Genomic DNA, 22,594 nt, shown 5'->3' with positions numbered 1-22,594 from the left:
GCACGGGTACACCACGGCACGGCACGGGTACACCACGGCACGGCACGGCACACTCCATCCAGTATCTCCTCCCCGTGCCTGACAAACCTGCCTCTAGCGCCATCGTGCCTCCACCATCATCACAATCATCATCATCACAATCATCATCATCACAATCATCATTATCACAATCATCATCATAATTATCACAATCATCATCATTACAATCATCAGCAGCAGCAGTAGCTAGCGGCATAGTCATCATGATCATCAGCAGCATCATCATCAGCAGCAGCAGTGTCGACATCGTGTCATCATAATCAGCATCATCATCAGCAGTATCCCCAAAGGTCCCGTCGGCGTTTGTTGTTGAATGTGACGAAGTGCGAAGCGACTCATTGAGACTTCGATCCTCTTCAGATTGCGCAAGGAACGCGTGGCCTGTAGCAGCAGCAACAGCAACAACAACAACGTCGTCAACAACAACATCGTCGTCATCATCGGCGTCGGCAAGAGACATCGGGGAGCAGCTACAACAACAACATCATCATCAACAGCAGCAGCAGCAGCAACAACAACACCATCATCATCAGCAGCAAGTGCAACAGAAGAAGAAGCTGCAGCGACAACATCATCAACAGCAGCATCATCATCAACAGCAACATCATCAGCAGCAGCATCATCAGCAGCAACATCATCATCATCATCAGCAGCAAGTGCAACAGAAGAAGCTGCAACAACATCATCATCAGCAGCAACATCATCATCAGCAGCAGCAGCATCATCAGCAGCAACATCATCATCAGCAACATCATCATCAGCAGCAACATCATCAGCAGCAGCAACATCATCATCAGCAGCAACATCATCAGCAGTAGCAGCATCATCAGCAGCATCATCATCAGCAGCAGTAGCAGCAAGCGCAACAGAAGAAGCTGCAACAACATCATCATCAGCAACATCATCATCAGCAACATCATCATCAGCAACATCATCATCAGCAACATCATCATCATCAGCAACATCATCATCATCATCAGCAACATCATCATCAGCAATAGTAGCATCATCAGCAGCATCATCAGCAGCAGCATCATCATCATCAGCAGCAGCATCATCATCAGCAGCAGTAGCAGCAAGCGCAACAGAAGAAGCTGCAACAACATCATCATCAGCATCATCATCAGCATCATCATCAGCAACATCATCATCAGCAGTAGCAGCAGCATCATCAGCAGCAGCATCAGCAAGCGCAACAGAAGAAGCTGCAACAACATCATCATCAGCAACATCAGCATCATCATCAGCAACATCATCATCAGCAACATCATCATCATCAGCAGCAGCAGCTGCGGTGGCAGGGACCGCGCCAATGCTGAGCGCTCCCAATTAGAACCACGAAGTAGAACCACGAAGTTCCCGTGCCCCTTGCGGCTGCTGCGGCTGTGGAGGAGAGCCGAGGAAGCGAATTGCCACGTTCTGCCGTGAGCGTGCGGACTGAGCGAGAGGAAGTGGAGAGAGAGGAAGAGAGAGAGAGAGGAAGAGAGGAGGAGAGAGAGGAGAGAGGAGGAGGAGAGAGAGAGGAGAGAGGAGAGAGGAGGAGAGAGAGGAGGAGAGAGAGTGGAGAGAGAGAGACGAGAGAGAGAGGGCAAGAGGGGAACACCACACCACCCAGCAGCAGAGCAGCAGGTTAGTTTGAGAGTGGTGCAGGAGGAGGAGGAGGGGGGCGAATTGCAACGTCCTTGCAGAGCGTGCGGACTGAGCTAGAGGAGGAGGAGAGAGGCGAGGAAGAGAGGAGGAGGAGAGGAGGAGGAAGAGAGGAGGAAGAGGGGGGGTCGCGAGCTTCGTGGGAAGGGAGTGGCGGCTGCGGGGAGGCCTCCCGGCCGGGACGAGCATGGGCCGGTCTCGAAGTGGGACGACGACGACGATGATGATGATGGTGGTGGTGGTGATGGCGATGATGATGGTGGTGGTGGTGATGTGATTCCGTTGGGGGACACCTCTCGTCTCTCCAGCTCCTGCCATGGGCGCCGCAGTAAAGGTGAGAGGAAGGAAACTCTCCCTCCCTCCCTCGCTCTCTCCTGGCTCGCTCTCTCACAACGTCTCCCTCCTCCCACCCCTCCAACGTCTCCCTCCTCCCACCCCTCTCTCTCCACACGTCTCTCGCTCTCTCTGTGTCCACGTCTCTCTCTCTGTCTGTGCCCACGTCTCTCGCTCTCTCTCTCTGTGTCCACGTCTCTCTCTGTGTCCACGTCTCTCTCTCTCTGTGCCCACGTCTCTCGCTCTCTCTGTGCCCACGTCTCTCTCTCTCTGTGCCCACGTCTCTCGCTCTCTCTGTGTCCACGTCTCTCGCTCTCTCTGTGTCCACGTCTCTCTCTCTGTGTCCACGTCTCACTCTATCTGTGTCCACGTCTCACTCTATCTGTGTCCACGTCTCTCTCTCTCTCTGTCCACGTCTCTCGCTCTCTCTCTGTCCACGTCTCTCGCTCTCTCTGTCCACGGCTCTCGCTCTCTCTGTGCCCACGTCTCTCTCTGTGTCTACGTCTCTCCCTCTCTGTGTCCACGTCGCTCTCTCTCTCTCTGTGTCCACGTCTCCCGCTCTCTGTGTCCACGTCTCCCGCTCTCTGTGTCCACGTCTCCCGCTCTCTCTGCGTCCACGTCTCTCGCTCTCTGTGTCCACGTCTCTCGCTCTCTCTGCGTCCACGTCTCTCGCTCTCTGTGTCCACGTCTCTCGCTCTCTCTGTGTCCACGTCTCCCGCTGTGTCCACGTCTCCCGCTGTGTCCACGTCTCTCCCACTCTCTGTGTCCACGTCTCTCTCTCTCTCTGTGTCCACGTCTCTCGCTCTCTCTGTGCCCACGTCTCCCGCTCTCTGTGTCCACGTCTCCCACGTCTCTCTCTGTGCCCACGTCTCTCGCTCTCTCTGTCCACGTCTCCCGCTCTCTGTGTCCACGTCTCCCGCTCTCTGTGTCCACGTCTCCCGCTCTCTGTGTCCACGTCTCTCGCTCTCTCTGTGCCCACGTCTCTCGCTCTCTCTGTGTCCACGTCTCTCGCTCTCTGTGTCCACGTCTCTCTCTCTCTGTCCACGTCTCCCGCTCTCTCTGTGCCCACGTCTCTCGCTCTCTCTGTGCCCACGTCTCTCTCTATCTCTGTGTCCACGTCTCCCGCTCTCTCTGTGCCCACGTCTCTCTCTATCTGTGTCTACGTCTCTCTGTCTCTCTCTCTCTGTGTCCACGTCTCTCTCTCTCTGTGTCCACGTCTCTCGCTCTCTCTCTCTGTGCCCACGTCTCTCTCTCTCTCTGTGCCCACGTCTCTCTCTCTCTCTGTGTCCACGTCTCTCGCTCTCTCTCTCTCTGTGCCCACGTCTCTCGCTCTCTCTGTGCCCACGTATCTCGCTCTCTCTGTGTCTACGTCTCTCTGTCTCTCTGTGTCCACGTCTCTCTCTCTCTGTGCCCATGTCTCCCGCTCTCTCTGTGTCCACGTCTCTCGCTCTCTCTCTCTGTGCCCACGTCTCTCGCTCTCTCTGTGCCCACGTCTCTCTCTATCTCTGTGCCCACGTCTCTCGCTCTCTCTCTGTGCCCACGTCTCCCGCTCTCTCTCTCTCCCCACGTCTCTCGCTCTCTCTCTCTCTCCCCACGTCTCTCGCTCTCGCTCTCTCTCCCTTCCTCTGCTCGGCGAGTCTTGGAGTGGTACCTGCGCGGGTTTTCCGTTTGTTTGTCACGGGTCCCGCGGTTCGCTCGTTCATCTACCCCTCCCGCATGCGTGTGAATGCGCTCGTTAATTACCCGATAACACCTTGATGATGATGACGACGATGATGATGATGATGACACCTTGATGATGATGACGACGATAATGATGACACCTTGATGATGACGACGATGATGATGATGACACCTTGATGATGACGATGATGATGATGACACCTTGATGATGATGATGATGACACCTTGATGATGACGACGATGATGATGACACCTTGACGATGATGATGACACCTTGACGATGACGACGATGATGATGACACCTTGATGACGACGATGATCATAGTGACACCTTGACGACGATGATGATGACACCTTGATGATGACGACGACGATGATGACACCTTGATGATGATGACACCTTTACGCTGACGACGACGATGATGATGATGCCACCTTGATGATGACGACGATGATGATGACACCTTGATGATGATGACGACGATGATGATGATGACACCTTGATGATGATGACGATGATGATGACACCTTGATGATGATGACGATGACACCTTGATGATGAAGACGACGATGATGATGACACCTTGACGATGATAACGATGATGATGACACCTTGATGATGATGACGACGATAATGATGACACGATGATGATGACACCTTGATGATGATGATGATGACGACGATGATGATGACACCTTGATGATGATGACGATGATGATGACACCTTGATGATGATGACACCTTGATGATGATGACAACGATGATGATGACATCTTGATGATGACGATGATGATGACACCTTGATGATGATGACACCTTGATGATGATGACGACGATGATGACGACGACGATGATGACGACGACGATGATGACGACGACGACGATGATGACGACGACGACCACGACGATGATGATGACAACGACGACGATGATATATAGAGGACCTCAGCCTGGGTGATTGCCCAGTAGCGTCGGCTCTTCACGCGCGCGTGGCTCATGCTGCTGAGTCGTCCTTTCTCTCTGAGTCGTCTTCTCTCTCTCTGAGTCGTCCTCTATTTGAGTCGTCCCCTCTCGGAGTCGTCCCCCCTTCTCTCTCTTGCGTCGTTCTCTCTCTCTCTGAGTCGTTCTCTCTCCGAGTCGTTCTCTCTCTCTGAGTCGCCCCCTCTCTCTGAGTCGTCCTCTCTCCACGAGAGCGAGCGACTACCCGTGCGTCACGAGTGGACATCGCTCGGTCGCCCTTTGTCTCCTCCCTCCGTGTCGTCCTCCAGTTGTCCACCTCTCCCCGCGTCCATCCTCCCTCGAGTCACCCTCCACATACTCGCTCCCGTCCCCCACGGTTGAAGTTCTATCCCAGGTCATGTCTCGCGCGCGCGACCGTGAAACGAGCTAAACCGCTACGAACCCGGCGGCCTGAGTTAGATTTCCCCTGGCGCGATGCGTAAACATCGCCGCAACAGGAGATGAAGGCGGCCGGGCGTGATGGTGGTGGTGGTGGTGGCCGCATTCCCATCGTTGAGTAGCCGTGCCGGCCTTCGTAGGCGCTGCTACTCGCTAACAGCGCTTGCCCCAACAGTCTGTCGAGGCTACGCGGGGGAGCTTTGTGCGTTGTGGAACGGTCCCCCGCGTGTCCTCTCGTGGCCACGTCGAGGGGACGTGGTGACATCGACTCCTGCCCGCTCCTCTGTCGTCTCTCTCCCACTTACTTGTTGGAGAGTGCACGGTGATCGCGTGCACTCTCCAATAATGGAGTCACGCGTCCCGGCACCTGCTACATCATCATTACCACCGCCACCGCCATCATCGCCACCTCCATCATCGCCGCCTCCATCATCGCCGCCTCCATCATCGCCGCCTCCATCATCGTCGCCTCCATCATCGCCGCCTCCATCATCGCCACCTCCATCATCGCCACCTCCATCATCGCCACCTCCATCATCGCCACCTCCATCATCATCATCATCGCCACCTCCATCATCATCGCCACCTCCATCATCATCACCTCCATCATCACCACCTCCATCATCACCACCTCCATCATCGCCACCTCCATCATCGCCACCTCCATCATCGCCACCTCCATCATCATCACCTCCATCACCATCATCGCCACCTCCATCATCGCCACCTCCATCATCGCCACCTCCATCGCCACCTCCATCATCGCCACCTCCATCATCGCCACCTCCATCATCGCCACCTCCATCATCGCCACCTCCATCGCCACCTCCATCATCGCCACCTCCATCATCGCCACCTCCATCATCGTCATCGCCACCTCCATCATCATCATCGCCACCTCCATCATCATCATCATCATCGCCACCTCCATCATCATCACCTCCATCACCTCCATCACCATCATCATCACCACCTCCATCATCACCACCTCCATCATCGCCACCTCCATCATCGCACCTCCATCATCGCCACCTCCATCATGGCCACCTCCATCATCGCCACCTCCATCATCGCCACCTCCATCATCGCCACCTCCATCATCGCCACCTCCATCATTGCCACCTCCATCATCGCCACCTCCATCACCGCCACCTCCTTCACCGCCACCTCCATCACCACTTCCACCACCACCACTTCCACCACTTCCACCACCACCACTTCCACCACCACCACTTCCACCACCACTTCCACCACCACCACCTCCACCACCACTTCCCCCACCATTTCCACTTACACCACCACCACCACCTTCACCACCACTTACACCACCACCTCCACCACCACTTCCACCACCACCTCCATCACCACCACCACTTCCACTACCACTTCCACCACCTCCACCACCACTTCCACCACCAGCACCACCTCCACCACCTCCACTACCACCACCACTTCCACCACCACTTCCACCACTTCCACCACCACTTCCACCACTTCCACCACCACCTCCACCTCCACTTCCACCACCAGTTCCACCACTTCCACCACCACCACCACCACTTCCCGCTCATTCTGCCCTTCCACCGCCTCGTGACGATGCCGGCACGCGGCGTCGTCTGTCCCTGGGGCTCCGGACGTGACGATGATGACGATGATGATGACGACGATGATGACGACGATGATGGATCATTGGGGCCATTTGATGATGATGATTGCGTCATCGGACAATGATGCTGATTCTGCTGCTTAGTGGTGATGGTCATTCTGATGACGCTGATGATGGATTAGTCATCATGAAGATGCTGATGATGATGCTGCTGATGATGAATCAGTTATCATGAAGATGCTGATGATGAATTAGTCATCATGAAGATGCTGAGGATGCTGATTCTGTTGCTTGGTGGTGATGGTCATTCCGATGATGCTGATGATGAATTGGTCATCATGAATATGCTGATGATGCTGATGATGAATTAGTCATCGTGAAGATGCTGATGATGCTGCTGGTGAAGCGGGGGGTGGGGGTAGAATGCGCGCCCGTGCCTTGTGGTTTAACTTCTAAGCGCTGTGGGTTGGGGGGTTTGGGGGGGGTTGTGTGTGTGTGTGTGGGGTATTGAGTTCAGTGGTGAGTGTGGTGGTGAGTGTGTGGGTATCGGGATGAGTGTGGGGGGGGGGGGTGTAGTGGTGAGTGTGGCAAGCGTATCGGGCTGAGCGGTGAGTGTGTGTGGGGGGTGTAGTGGTGTGCCTGGAGGGTGAAGCGGTGGGGGCGGGGGGGTGAGGACGACCTATGGCTGCGGCTCGCTCCACATGGCTTCTGTTGCAGCCACAGAGAGGCGGCTGTGGGCGCAATGCCAGTGTGCGTGCACGTGTGTACAAGTGTGTGCACGTGTGTACAAGTGTGTGCACGTGTGTGTGTGTGTGTAGGCGTGTGTGTGTGTGTGTACGCGTGGGTGTGTGTGTGTACGCGTGGGTGTGGTAGTGTAGCGGTTAGCGCGCTGCGCGAAGAAACCCGGCGGCACGAGTTCGATTCCCGTTCACGGCCAACAGCAGTAACGATTAATTGAACCGGTCCTGGGCATTCCCCTAGGTCGACTCAGCCTCAAATGAGTACCTGGTGCGGTGTGTAAACATCGTCACTGGGGAAGACAAAGGCGGTCTGGCGTGATGCTGGCCACCCACCCCTTCGTGTGCCGTGCCGGCTCTTCATAAGTGCTCACTAACAGCACTTGCCGCAAATCTGTTAAAGCTATACGGGGGGTCTTTGTCTTTGTGTGCACGCCTGGGTGTGTGTACACGTATGTATGTGTGTACTTAGTGTACTTAGTGTAGCGGTTAGCGACGCCCTGCGCCACGAACCCGGCTACAGGACATGAGCGACGATGATTTGAACCGGCTCTGGGCCTCCTCTAGGTCAACTCGGCGTCAAATTCGGCCCGGCGTGGTGCTGGTCACCCACCCGCTCGTGCGCCGTGCCAGCCTTCATAGGTACCTGGTAACAGCACTTGCCCCAAACAGGCTGTGTTGGGCTACACTGGGAACCTTTGTCTTTGCATCATGTATTTTTTTGGTTATCCTGGAAACTTTGTGAATATATCATCGGACCTTTTTTGTTGTTGCCAGCATCAAAGTTTGAAAAAATGAGAATAGGTTTTTTGCCCTTTCTGGGAATAAAACACGAGCTGTGTTAAGATGTTCAAACACAAAGTATATACATTTGGCAAGGATTCAAGTCTGTATTTACCACACACAGTACTTGTGGTGAACATGCTAACTAAAATCTGGTAATATACGGCATGGTCCTTGTGCTGTTCGCCGTTTGGCGTTAGTCTCTGGTCTGGCACTGGTAGTGAGATCAGGGTACAAAGAAGGCTGTTGTCTCTGGTGTAGGCCCATCAGTTTCAAAGACACTGCACATTTATTATCGGGGCAATGTCTGTTTGCACGTTCACCACAAGTGCTGTGTGCGTGGTTAAAGCAGTACTTGGTGACTTGCAAAATGAATCTACCTGTTTATTTGTCACAAAGGGTAAAATGTAATCTTATTTTTTTTTATACCTTTGTGAAGATCTTAAGATCGTTTGGCCGCTGGTCGGTTTGCACGCCCCCACGTGCCTCTGGCCGCCAACGAAAGTGACGTCACTGGCCGTCACGTGACACCGACATTTATTTGGCGGGAATTTGTTTTACGTCACTGGACTCCACGTGCCACCGTTTTTTTTTGGCGCTCGTAAAAAGACGTCACTGGACCACAGATTTTTCTTTTTTTGGCGGGAAAACAAACGCGCACTTCCATCATTGGGAATGAATTCCTCAACAACAGCAACAACAACAAAAAACTATTTTGGGATCTTCCGAAATATTTCATGTCTCGGCCTGGTTGTCGGTTACGGGGTTAACCGAGAAAATCTGGAGCACACCTCTCGTGCCTGCCTGTGCGTGTGTCTGTGCGTCTGTGTGTGCATGTGTGTGTGTGTCTGAACGGGCGCGACACGGGGCTAGAGAAGAGATGGAGTGATGTGGTACGGGAGGACGTGGAGCTGAGTGGACTTGCCGATGACTGGTACCAGCGGTGTCAAGATCGGCCTCTGTGGAGGAGGCTCGTGAAGGACGCTGCTGGGCAGTTGGAGGTAGTCGCCCTCCAACAACAACAACGGAGGGCGGAGGAGCGACGCTCACAACAACGAGCGGAGTGCCGGGTGGCTAAAGCACAACAGGTTGGCACAGTAGGGGGCACAGGCTGTGCATCGGCCAGTCATCTCAGTCAGTCGACCCATGGCACCGGGATCTGCCCCGTGACCTCCTGCCAGCGGGCGTTTGACACTTCACGTGGCCTTAACGTGCACATAGCCTGGTACAAGCGCCGTGGTGACGTAACCGCAATTAGTGGCTGTTTGTTTGTAGTTATTGTTGTTGTTGTTGGTTGTGCGTGTGGTGTTGGCCACTCGCTTCCAGCACTTGCCCCTAAATCAGCCTGTGGAGGCTACCCGGGGGATCTTTGTACATGTGGTTTTGTGAGCGGGAATCGAACCCAGGTAGTCGCAGTGGGAGGCAGCAGCTCTCGATGAGTTACCTGGTGCGAGGGAGAGAGGGGATGGAGGGAAGAGGAGGGATAGATGGAGGGGAGGGGGGACGGGGCGATAGGAGGGGGATGGGGGGGGGGGAATGCGATGGAGAGAGAGAGGGTAGGGGGAGAGGGTGGGTGGGTGGGTGGGGGGAGAGGTTGGGTGGGTGGGGGGAGAGGGTGGGTGGGTGGGGGGAGAGGTTGGGTGGGTGGGGGGAGAGGGTGGGTGGGTGGGGGGAGAGGTTGGGTGGGTGGGGGGAGAGATTGGGTGGGTGGGGGGAGAGGTTGGGTGGGTGGGGGGAGAGGTTGGGTGGGTGGGGGGAGAGGTTTCGGTGGGTGGGGGGAGAGGTTTGGGTGGGTGGGGGGAGAGGTTTGGGTGGGTGGGGGGAGAGGTTTGGGTGGGTGGGGGGAGAGGGTGGGTGGGTGGGGGGAGAGGGTGGGTGGGTGGGGGGAGAGGGTGGGTGGGTGGGGGGAGCTAGAGAGTGGGCGAGAGGGGAGGGAGCAATTGAAGATAGGGGAGGGGGGAGAGTGGGAGAGAGATGGAGAAGGAGGAAACGAGAGGGAGGGAGAGCAGAGGAAGGGATTATTGGGCAAGAGATGAGAGAGAGGGAGGGAGGGACAGCGAGGGAGGGAGGGAGAGTGACAGGAAAGGAGGATTGGGGAGGTGGAGGGTGAGAGATGGAGAGAGAGAGAGGGAGAAAACAGGGGGAACATAGAGTAGTGAGAGGAGGGGGTAGAGAGAGAGGGAAGGGGTAAGGAGAGCAGAGCGTGAAATCTTTCATTTGAAAAGAGGGGGGCGGGGGGGGGTTACATAAAGCAAAGCATTGAAAAAAAACCCGAAATGATGAACGAATCAAAGTGCCGACTACATCAAGCATCTTCCTGTTTCCTCTGATGGTAAAAAAGGGAGAGAGGGAGGGAGAGAGGGAGGGAGAGAGTTGGAGAGTGTAATTAGTGGCTATATTTAGGCTCCGGTTCCGCCAATTAGCGCGCGGGCAACGCGCGCTCTGGACACGAGGCCCTATGACGTCACAGAGCAAGGTGCATCCCTTAATCAGCATCAACATCGTCATCAACATCGTCAGCGTCAGAGACACACAACGTGAAACACGTGCCTCGCTAATGCTGTGGTGACTAGACGTGCGTGGACACGTGATCTGTGTGTTCGCTGTGGCCTTAGTAACCTGGTGGTGGGTGGGGGCTGGTGGATGGGGGGGGGGCTGGTGGTGGGGGGCAGGAGAAGACAAAGGTCTTGATTGGGGGGCCACCATATCAACCCTACCTCTCACACCTTCACTCCTCACCTGTCCAACCCCATCACTCCTCACCTGTCCACCCCCATCACTCCTCACCTGTCCACCCCCATCACTCCTCACCTGTCCAACTCCTTCACTCCTTACCTGTCCAACTCCTCACCTGTCCAACTCCTTCACTCCTCACCTGTCCAACCCTTCACTCCTCACCTGTCCAACTCCTTCACTCCTCACCTGTCCAACCCCATCACTCCTCACCTGTCCACCCCCATCACTCCTCACCTGTCCAACTCCTTCACTCCTTACCTGTCCAACTCCTTCACTCCTCACCTGTCCAACTCCTTCACTCCTTACCTGTCCAACTCCTTCACTCCTCACCTGTCCAACTCCTTCACTCCTCACCTGTCCACCCCCATCACTCCTCACCTGTCCAACTCCTTCACTCCTCACCTGTCCAACCCCATCACTCCTCACCTGTCCACCCCCATCACTCCTCACCTGTCCAACTCCTTCACTCCTCACCTGTCTAACCCCATCACTCCTCACCTGTCCACCCCCTTCACTCCTCACCTGTCCACCCCATCACTCCTCACCTGTCCAACCCTTCACTCCTCACCTGTCCAACCCCATCACTCCTCACCTTTCCAACCCCATCACTCCTCACCTGTCCAACCCCTTCACTCCTCACCTGTGCAACCCCATCACTCCTCACCTGTCCAATCCCATCACTCCTCACCTGTCCAACCCCTTCACTCCTCACCTGTCCAACCCCATCACTCCTAACCTGTCCAACCCCATCACTCCTCACCTGTCCACACCATCACTCCTCACCTGTCCAACTCCTTCACTCCTCACCTGTCCAACCCCGTCACTCCTCACCTGTCCAACCCCGTCACTCCTCACCTGTCCACCCCCATCACTCCTCACCTGTCCAACCCCATCACTCCTCACCTGTCCAACCCTTCACTCCTCACCTTTCCAACCCCATCACTCCTCACCTGTCCAACCCCTTCACTCCTCACCTGTCCAACCCCATCACTCCTCACCTGTCCAATCCCATCACTCCTCACCTGTCCAACCCCATCACTCCTCACCTGTCCAACCCCATCACTCCTCACCTGTCCAACCCCATCACTCCTCACCTGTCCAACCCCATCACTCCTCACCTGTCCAATCCCATCACTCCTCACCTGTCCAACACCTTCACTCCTCACCTGTCCAACCCCATCACTCCTCACCTGTCCAACCCCATCACTCCTCACCTGTCCAACCCCATCACTCCTCACCTGTCCAACTCCATCACTCCTCACCTGTCCACACCATCACTCCTCACCTGTCCAACTCCTTCACTCCTCACCTGTCCAACCCCGTCACTCCTCACCTGTCCAACCCCATCACTCCTCACCTGTCCACCCCCATCACTCCTCACCTGTCCAACCCCATCACTCCTCACCTGTCCAACCCTTCACTCCTCACCTGTCCAACCCCATCACTCCTCACCTTTCCAACCCCATCACTCCTCACCTGTCCAACCCCTTCACTCCTCACCTGTCCAACCCCATCACTCCTCACCTGTCCAATCCCATCACTCCTCACCTGTCCAACCCCATCACTCCTCACCTGTCCAACCCCATCACTCCTCACCTGTCCAACCCCATCACTCCTCACCTGTCCAACCCCATCACTCCTCACCTGTCCACCCCATCACTCCTCACCTGTCCAACACCTTCGCAGGTGAGGATTGACGGGATTGGACAGGTGAGGTTGCGGGGCAAGTGCTGTTGACGAGCACCTGTACACAGGCAGACCCAGAGATCCACCCTCAGGAGGCTGTCAGGGCCAAGTGCAGGCATCGAACAACATCGGAAGAATCACACGAGGAGCCGGTGGGGGTGAGGTGGGGGTGCGGTGGGGTGGGGTGGGGGTAGGGGTGGAGTGGGGTGGGGGTAGGGGTGGGGTGGGGGTGGGGTAGGGGTGGGGTGGGGGTGGGGTGGGCCAACGTCACGCCCGGCCGCCTTTGTCTCCCGCGTGCTGACGTTAACACGCCGAATAAACCCACCCATACCCCCACCACCAACCCCCAACCCCCCCACCTCAACCCCCACCCCAACACCCACCCTCACCGCAACCCCTCCACCTCAACCCCCAGCCCGACCTCCACCCCAACCCCCACCCCAACCCCATCCCAACCCTCACCCCAACCACCGCCCCCCCAACCTCCACCACCACCCCGCACCCCAACACCCACCCTCACCCCAACCCCCCCACCTCAATCCCAACCCCCAACCCCGACCCCCACCCCAACAACCCCCAACCCCCACGTGACAGAACGCGTTGGTCTCGGTGCAGAAATCTGCGTTGCAATCAACGCACGGACAAAGATCCCCCGTGTAGCCTGCACAGACTGTAGGTGGCAAGTGCTGTTAGCGAGCACCTATGAAGGCCGGCACGGCACACGGAGGGGGTGGGTGGCCAGCGCCACGCCCGACCGCCTTTGTCTCCCCCAGTGGTGATGTTTACACACCACACCAGGTACTCATTTTGAGGCTGAGTCGACCTAGGGGAGGCCCAGGACCGGTTCAGATAATCGTCACCGGGTGTTGGCCGTGAGCGGGAATCGAACCCGGGTCGCCGGGTTCGTAGTGCAGCGCGTGTGCGGGAGCGGTGGTGCAGCGGTTAGCACCACCGCTCACGCATACACACAGACAAACGCTCGCACAAAAAAGCGCACTTCCATCCTCTAGAAAGAATTCCTCAACGAGAACACAAAAAAATGTTTGGGATCTTCCGAAATTTTTTTGTGTCTCGGTTTGATTGTCGGTTACGGATTAACCCGAAGATCTGGAGCGGACGTCTCGTGTCTGACTGTGCGTGTGTCTGTGTACAGGGAGCGGTGGTGCAGCGGTCACCGCTATGCTGCGCTACGAACCTGGCGACCCGAGTTCGATCCCCGCTCACGGCCAAAATCAGTGGCGATTATCTGAACCGGTCCTGGGCCTCCCGTAGGTCGACTCAGCCTCAAATGAGTAACCTGGTGCGGTGTGTTGTAAACATCGCCACTCGAGAGACAAAGGCGGCCGGGCGTGGTGCTGGCCACCCACCCCCTCGTGTGCCGTGCCGGCCTTCACAGGTGCCCGCTAACAGTACTTGCCCCAACAGTCGGTTAAGGCTGTACGGGGGATCTTTGTCTTTGCGTGTCTCTGTGTGTCTGAACGAGCGCGGCACGGGCTAGAGAAGAGATGGAGTGACGTGGTACAGGAGGATGTGTAGCTGGGTGGACTTGTCGATGACTGGTACCAGCGGTGTCAAGATCGGCCTCTGTGGAGGCTCGTGAAGGACGCTACTGGGCAGTTGGAGGCAGTCGCCCTCCAGCAACAACGGAGGGCGGAGGGAGCGACGCTCACAACAACGAGCGGAGCGCCGGGCGGATTCAAAATCGCCGCGAGATGTCACAGTAGGGGGGTGGGCACGGGTTGGTTGGTGCATCAGTCCAACCCGTGGCCCCTGCTGGGTCCGTCCCGTGACCTCCTGGTGCACCTAGCCTGGCACAGTAGGGGGCACAGGTGGTGGATCGGTCAGTCATCTCAGTCAGGCGACCCGTGGCACCTGCTGGGTCTGTCCAGTGACCTCCTGGTGCACCTAGCCTGGCACAGTAGGGGGCACAGGTGATGTATCGGCCGGTCGTCTCAGTCAGTCGACCGGTGGCACCTGCTAGGTCTGTCCCGTGACCTCCTGGTGCACCTAGCCTGGCACAGTAGGGGGCACAGGTGGTGGATCGGTCAGTCATCTCAGTCAGGCGACCCGTGGCACCTGCTGGGTCTGTCCAGTGACCTCCTGGTGCACCTAGCCTGGCACAGTAGGGGGCACAGATGGTGGATCGGTCAGTCATCTCAGTCAGGCGACCCGTGGCACCTGCTGGGTCTGTCCAGTGACCTCCTGGTGCACCTAGCCTGGCACAGTAGGGGGCACAGATGGTGGATCGGTCAGTCATCTCAGTCAGGCGACCCGTGGCACCTGCTGGGTCTGTCCCGTGACCTGGTGCACCTAGCCTGGCACAGTAGGGGGCACAGGTGGTGGATCGGTCAGTCATCTCAGTCAGGCGACCCGTGGCACCTGCTGGGTCTGTCCCGTGACCTCCTGGTGCACCTAGCCTGGCACAGAAGGGGGCACAGGTGGTGCATCGGCCGCTCATCTCAGTCGGTCGACCAGTGGCACCTGCTGGGTCTGCCCCGTGACCTCCTGCCAGCGGGCGTTCGACACTTCACGTGGCCTCAACGTGCACCTAGCCTGGCACCAGCGCCGTGGTGGCGCCGCCGCCACTTAGTGGCGACTGGCGGTTGTTGTTGTTGTTGGTGGTGGTGGTGGTGGAGTAAGAGAGAGAAAGCTAAAGAGGAATTGTTCTGTCGTAGGCGACGTTTCGGGCACTGGATCTTCTTCGCCGTACTTGAATGCGTGCGGGTGATTTGTGCCCGGAAGACGTTCGCGTCACGCGCGTCGGTGCGTCTTGACTTGAGTGAGGCGTGCGTGTGCGGGTGTGTGTGTGCGTGTATGCGTGTGTGTGTGTGCGTGTATGTGTGTGCATGGGTGTGTGCACACAAGCACGAGGCTCGTCTGCACGTAGTGACCGGTATGAGGCAGAGACACGTGTTGGGTGGTACGTGGGGGTGAGTTGGGTGGTACGTGGGGGTGAGTTGGGTGGTACGTGGGGGTGAGTTGGGTGGTACGTGGGGGTGAGTTGGGTGGTACGTGGGGGTGAGTTGGGTGGTACGTGGGGGTGAGTTGGGTGGTACGTGGGGGTGAGTTGTGTGGTACGTGGGGGTGAGTTGGGTGGTACGTGGGGGTGAGTTGTGTGGTACGTGGGGGTGAGTTGGGTGGTACGTGGGGGTGAGTTGGGTGGTACGTGGGGGTGAGTTGTGTGGTACGTGGGGGTGAGTTGAGTGGTACGTGGGGGTGAGTTGGGTGGTACGTGGGGGTGAGTTGGGTGGTACGTGGGGGTGAGTTGGGTGGTACGTGGGGGTGAGTTGGGTGGTACGTGGGCGAGTAGTTGGGTGGTACGTGGGGGTGAGTTGGGTGGTACGTGGGAGTGAGTTGTGTGGTACGTGGGGGTGAGTTGGGTGGTGTGTGGGGGTGAGTTGCATGGTACGTGGGGATGAGTTGGGTGGTACGTGGGGGTGAGTTGGGTGGTACGTGGGGGTGAGTTGGGTGGTACGTGGGGGTGAGTTGGGTGGTACGTGGGGGTGAGTTGGGTGGTACGTGGGGGTGAGTTGGGTGGTACGTGGGGGTGAGTTGGGTGGTACGTGGGGGTGAGTTGGGTGATACGTGGGGGTGAGTTGGGTGGTACGTGGGGGTGAGTTGGGTGGTACGTGGGGGTGAGTTGGGTCGTCCGTGGGGGTGAGTTGTGTGGTACGTGGGGGTGAGTTGGGTGGTACGTGGGGGTGAGTTGGGTGGTACGTGGGGGTGAGTTGTGTGGTACGTGGGGGTGAGTTGAGTGGTACGTGGGGGTGAGTTGGGTGGTACGTGGGGGTGAGTTGTGTGGTACGTGGGGGTGAGTTGGGTGGTACGTGGGGGAGTAGTTGGGTGGTACGTGGGGGTGAGTTGGGTGGTACGTGGGGGTGAGTTGTGTGGTACGTGGGGTTGAGTTGGGTGGTGTGTGGGGGTGAGTTGCATGGTACGTGGGGGTGAGTTGGGTGGTACGTGGGGGTGAGTTGGGTGGTACGTGGGGGTGAGTTGGGTGGTACGTGGGGGTGAGTTGGGTGGTACGTGGGGGTGAGTTTGGTGGTACGTGGGGGTGAGTTGGGTGGTACGTGCGGGTGAGTTGGGTGGTGTGTGGGGGTGAGTTGGGTGGTGTGTGGGGGTGAGTTGGGTGGTACGTGGGGGTGAGTTGGGTGGTACGTGGGGGTGAGTTGGGTGGTACGTGGGGGTGAGTTTGGTGGTACGTGGTGGTGAGTTGGGTGGTACGTGGGGTGAGTTTGGTGGTACGTGGGGGTGAGTTGGGTGGTACGTGGGGGTGAGTTGGGTGGTACGTGGGGGTGAGTTGGGTGGTACGTGGGGGTGAGTTGGGTGATACGTGGGGGTGAGTTGGGTGGTACGTGGGGGTGAGTTTGTTGGTACGTGGGGGTGAGTTGGGTGGTGCTCCTCAGTCCCCCGTTGGAGTCGCGGTCGCTAGGAGATGTTAACTCCCTCGCCTGGTGTACAGGAGGTCGCCGGTTCGATCCCGAGCCTGACCCCCTGCTGTATATTTGGAGTTTGCGTGTCTCTCTCCCTCCCTGTGACAAGATGTTAATTACCTCGCCTGGTATACAGTAGGTCGTGGGTTCCATGCCGACCCTGACACCTGCTGATGTATATTTGGAGTTTGCGTGTCTTTCTCTCTCTCTCTCTCACCGTGGTCGTGTGGATTTTTATCCTCCGGATTTTCCCTCCACATTTATAAAAAAAAACATCACGCATTGAGATTATTTTCATGACTTTGGTTGCTGTAAATGTTCCAAATTGATGGGGCCACTTTGTTGAGCCATAGTTTGCAGTAGCCACCGGGTCGCTACCGAAAAATAAATCAGTCGCTCGGCGGGGCTTTGCCTTGGTAGGATGGGGATGGTTTCGTGTTGTATTTGCACGTGGTTCGGTGATTCGGTGACCTTTCTTGTTACTCCCGTTTTCTCCCCTCCACATTGAGGACCGCACGTCACGCCGTTAGAGTATTTGGCGACTGCTAAACGTTTCCACACGACCATGATGATGATGATCGTGATGGCAAGCCGCCAAGTCGTTGAGCTCCTACGATGTTTGTGATCGCCAAGTGGCATCTTTAAACAACAACAAAAGATCAATTCTACGTCAGAATCAGAAAGGGTTTCATTCGCCATGAAAGTTCACACCGACACGGAATTTACTTTGGCAGGATGGTGCATACATTAAACATATATCTAAAATCTTAAATAAGTTTAAAACAAGTCTTACTATAGTAAGGGTTAGAAGTCTAACTAATACCAAGGCGCTGAAGTATATAAAATTGAATAAATATCGAATATAAAATAGCTGTAAGATATAATTTAAAAATAAAAAATACAAATAGGTTAACATAGTTAATATCAGCAAGGTGTCATTATGTGGATAAAATATTAGTGGGGCCTTAGCTGGTAAAATAAATAAAAAATCAGTTCAGTAGTTTTTTTCTTCTTTCATTATCGAGCTTTTTTGGCTTAGACTGTGTAAATATTAATGCGTCGTTAAATCCACCGACACAGGCAATTAAGTAAGGGGGTTTGTAACGTAAACATAACGTGGACTATTCGTTACAAGTACAGCATCACAGCGATTGTTGCGTGTTGGAGAGTGAACCTCACTGCAGCATTCACAAATCGAGTAACGTGACGTTTCGCCGGTAATTACATCAACAACAACAACCAGCATCATCAGGCGGCAGCCAGAGTTTACGTGACACAACCCTTACTAATTGGCTGTGTGTAGGGTGGTGGCGGGTTTAACGACACATTTATCTGCACGTGATCTAACACAACAAACACCCCCCCCCACTCCCCTCTATTATGGATAATATTTAACACGTAGGCCGTCGCATAATAGAGTTTTTGTTGGATTAGATGGCGTAAATATATAAATGTTGCGCCGTTGAACCCGCCACCACCCGACACAGCCAATTAGCAAGGGGTTTGTCACGTACAACAGAACGTGGCCCTAATTCGTTAAGAGTAACAGCACCACGCCGGTCGTGTGTTGGAGAGTTAAACCCCAACTACAACATTGACAATTGTTTGTTCTGTTTACGTGACGAACCTTTGCTGATTGGCTGTGCGTCGGGTGGTGGCGGGTTCGACGACACAACGTTTATATTTGCGACATCGAACCCAACGAACCCGCTCCATCGCTGCCCGTCTTCTATCATGGATAATATTGGTCTCGAAATTCTGACTACTACGACTACTACTACGACTACTACGACCACTAATACGACCACTACTACGACTACTACTACGACCACTAATACAGCTACTACTACTACGACTACTACTACGACTACTACTACGACTACTACCACTACTACGACTACTACTACGATTACTACTACGACCACTAATACAACTACTACTACGACTACTACTACGACTACTACTACGACCACTACTACGACTACTAATACACTACTACGACTACTAATACGACTACTACTACGACTACTACGACTACTAATACGACCACTCCTACGACTACTACTACGACCACTAATACAACTACTAATACGACCACTCCTACGACTACTACTACGACCACTACTACGACTACTAATACGACTACTACTACGACTACTAATACGACCACTACTACGACTACTACTACGACCACTCCTACGACCACTACTATGACTACTAATAAGACTACTAATACACTACTAAGACTACTACTACTACGACTACTACGACTGACCAGGAGATGTTCAACTCGACTTTCTCAAGTTGTCAGAGTTTTCCGTGGCAGGGTTTGAACCCTGGTGACCTCGCACCGCTTGTGGACCGCCCCGTGACCCACCCGGGGTTGGAGGGGAGGGGGGTAAGGGGAGGGGGGAGGAAGGGGGGGGCCCTCATCCAGCAGTGGAGTGGCAACCAAAATGGTAGCGGCAAACACGTGGTCGCTCAGCGGTGGGGAGCACAGCGACCCACAATGTGGAGGACGTCACGGGTTCGACTCCTGATCTGGGGCGGCGGTGGGAGTGCTGGTGGGGGGAGGGGGAGGTTGACTCGGCCCATCATCAACATCCCCATCAACATCACCATCATTATCAACATCACCTCCATCATCAACATCACCACCATCATTATCATCATTATCGTCACCATCATCATCATCAACATCATCGTCAACATCACCACCATCGTCAACATCATCGACATCGCCATCATCATCAACATCACCTCCATCATCAACATCACCACCATCATCAACATCACCACCATCATTATCATCATTACCATCACCATCATTATCAACATCACCTCCATCATCAACATCACCACCATCATTATCATCATTATCGTCAACATCACCATCATCAACATCATGGTTAACATCACCACCATCATCAACATCATCGACATCCCCATCAACATCACCACCATCATCAACATCCCCATCAACATCACCACCATTATCAACATCATCATCATCACCACCATCATTATCATCATTATCGTCAACATCACCATCATCATCAACATCATGGTCAACATCACCACCATCATCAACATCATCATCGATATCATCAACACCACCATCATTCATATAAATATCACCATTAACATCATCAACATCCCCATCGTCATCAACATCAACATCATCATCCCCATCAACACCACCATCGACATGGACATCATCTCTCCCTCCTTGGTCGATCAAATAGCGGTGGGGTTGTCCTACGTAGACACTCACCCCCACGCCTACCGACCGGCCATAGTAACGTGGAATTTCCACCCGCCGCCTGGGTGTAAAATTAACTGACCCGCCATCTCGACGCTCGCCGTCCACGTTGTCTGTTCGGCAGCCGACGCAGATTCCCTCCGATCATTTCGTGATCCACCAACCCCCCCCCCCCTAATTCTAGCCCCTCCCCTCGCGACCCCAGGGGTGTGTGTTTAGGGGGGGGGGGGGTCACGAAAAGACGCCGCAGGCTCGGATTGCTCGCGCTGAATAATTGAACTTCGCGTGGAGAGGTGCTCGCTAATTATTGATGGGGCCAGGCTCACCCTCCCTCGGCCCCCCCCCCTCTCGCCCTCACGTCCCACACCGTGAACATGGCACAGGGGTACAGGGGGTGAGTGGCACGCGACGTGCCCGGTGAGCAGGGCTGGGGAGGGGGTATGGTGGACATCTCAATCCCGCTACTGCTGCTGATACTGCTGCTTCTGTTGTTGGGGTGATGTGCCACTTGTTACGCGTGGCTCTGTGTGTGTGTACACGTGTCTCTGTGTGTGTGTCTGTGTGTGTTACACGTGTCACTGTGTGTGTGTGTGTACACGTGTCTCTGTGTGTCTCTGTGTGTGTGTCTGTGTATGTGTGTCTGTGTATGTGTGTCTGTGTGTGTGTACACGTGTCTCTGTGTGTACACGTGTCTCTGTGTGTCTGTGTGTGTACACGTGTGTCTGTGTGTACACGTGTCTGTGTGTGTACACGTGTCTGTGTGTGTGTGTACACGTGTCTCTGCGTGTGTGTACACATGTCTCTGTGTGTCTGTGTGTGTGTAGGCGTGGCTCTGTGTGTGTGGGTACACGTGTCTCTGTGTGTGTGTACACGTGTCTCTGTGTGTCTCTGTGTGTGTGTCTGTGTATGTGTGTCTGTGTGTGTGTGTACACGTGTCTCTGTGTGTCTCTGTGTGTGTGTACACGTGTCTCTGTGTGTCTCTGTGTGTGTCTGTGTGTGTACACGTGTCTCTTTGTGTCTCTGTGTGTGTGTACACGTGTCTCTGGGTGTGTCTCTGTGTGTGTGTGTGTGTACACGTGTCTCTGTGTCTGTGTGTGTGTACACGTGTGTGTGTGTACACGTGTGTCTGTGTGTACACGTGTCTGTGTGTACACGTGTCTGTGTGTGTACACGTGTCTGTGTGTCTGTGTGTGTACACGTGTCTCTGTGTGTGTACACGTGTCTCTGTGTGTCTGTGTGTGTGTTACACGTGTCTCTGTGTGTGTGTGTGTACACGTGTCTCTGTGTGTGTCTGTGTGTGTGTGTACACGTGTCTCTGTGTGTGTCTCTGTGTGTGTGTACACGTGTCTCTGTGTGTCTGTGTGTGTGTACAAATGTGTCTGTGTGTACACGTGTCTGTGTGTGTACACGTGTCTGTGTGTCTGTGTGTGTGTACACGTGTGTCTGTGTGTGTACACGTGTGTCTGTGTGTGTGTGTCCGTGTGTGTGTGTACACGTGTCTGTGTGTGTACACGTGTCTTCGTCTCGGTATGGGGGAGCGGTAGTTCGATTCCCGCTCACGGCCACCACCGGTGACAATTATCTGAACCGCTCGTGGGCCTCCCCTAGGTCGACTCAGCCTCAAATGAGTACCTGGTGCGGTGTGTAAACATCGCCACTGGGGAGACAAAGGCGATCGGGCGTGATGCTGGCCACCCACCCCCTCGTGTGCCGTGCCGGCCTTCACAGGTGCTGCTACTCGCTAACAGCACTTGCCCCAATAATCTGTTACAGGCTACACACACTACCGCTCCCTCATACACACACACACAGCCACGTGTACACACAGACACACGTGGACACACACCGATACGTGTACAAAGACACACAAAGACACGTTGACACACACAGACACGTTAACACACAGACACGTGTAAACACACGCAGAAATGTGTACACACAGACACACGTGGACACACAAACCGACACATGTACAAAGACACACACAGACACATGGACACACACACAGACACGTGTACACACACAGAGACACGTGGACACACACCCAGACACATGGACACACACACAGGTGAACACACACAGACACGTGTACACACACACACGCGATCGCTCCACTCCTGGATCACACTTAATCCCAGCCCCAGGGATTCAACTCTCTTCACTCTCTCTCTCCACCCTCGCTCACTCTCCCCTCCCACACTCTCCTCCGACTCTACCCACCATCTCTTACCCCTCTCCCTGTATCACTCA

General features: G+C 55.1%; 1 protein-coding gene across 1 annotated transcript in view; it reads left to right on the top strand.

Annotated features, from left to right (window-relative positions):
- The first annotated feature begins 1,668 nt into the window (after positions 1-1,668).
- The window catches only part of LOC116956417 (uncharacterized), a 30,319-nt gene continuing 9,393 nt past the window's right edge, over positions 1,669-22,594 (top strand). The window contains exon 1 of the mRNA XM_076054363.1: positions 1,669-2,020. Coding sequence (XP_075910478.1) covers positions 2,003-2,020 — 18 coding nt within the window. The 5' untranslated portion in view covers positions 1,669-2,002. The remainder of the gene's footprint in view (positions 2,021-22,594) is intronic.

Source organism: Petromyzon marinus, chromosome 65 (assembly GCF_048934315.1).
Source record: "Petromyzon marinus isolate PM22_M1 ecotype Great Lakes invasive population chromosome 65, UKy_Petmar_22M1.pri1.0, whole genome shotgun sequence".
NCBI lineage: Eukaryota > Metazoa > Chordata > Hyperoartia > Petromyzontiformes > Petromyzontidae > Petromyzon > Petromyzon marinus.
This window is presented reverse-complemented; position numbering and strand designations above follow the sequence as displayed.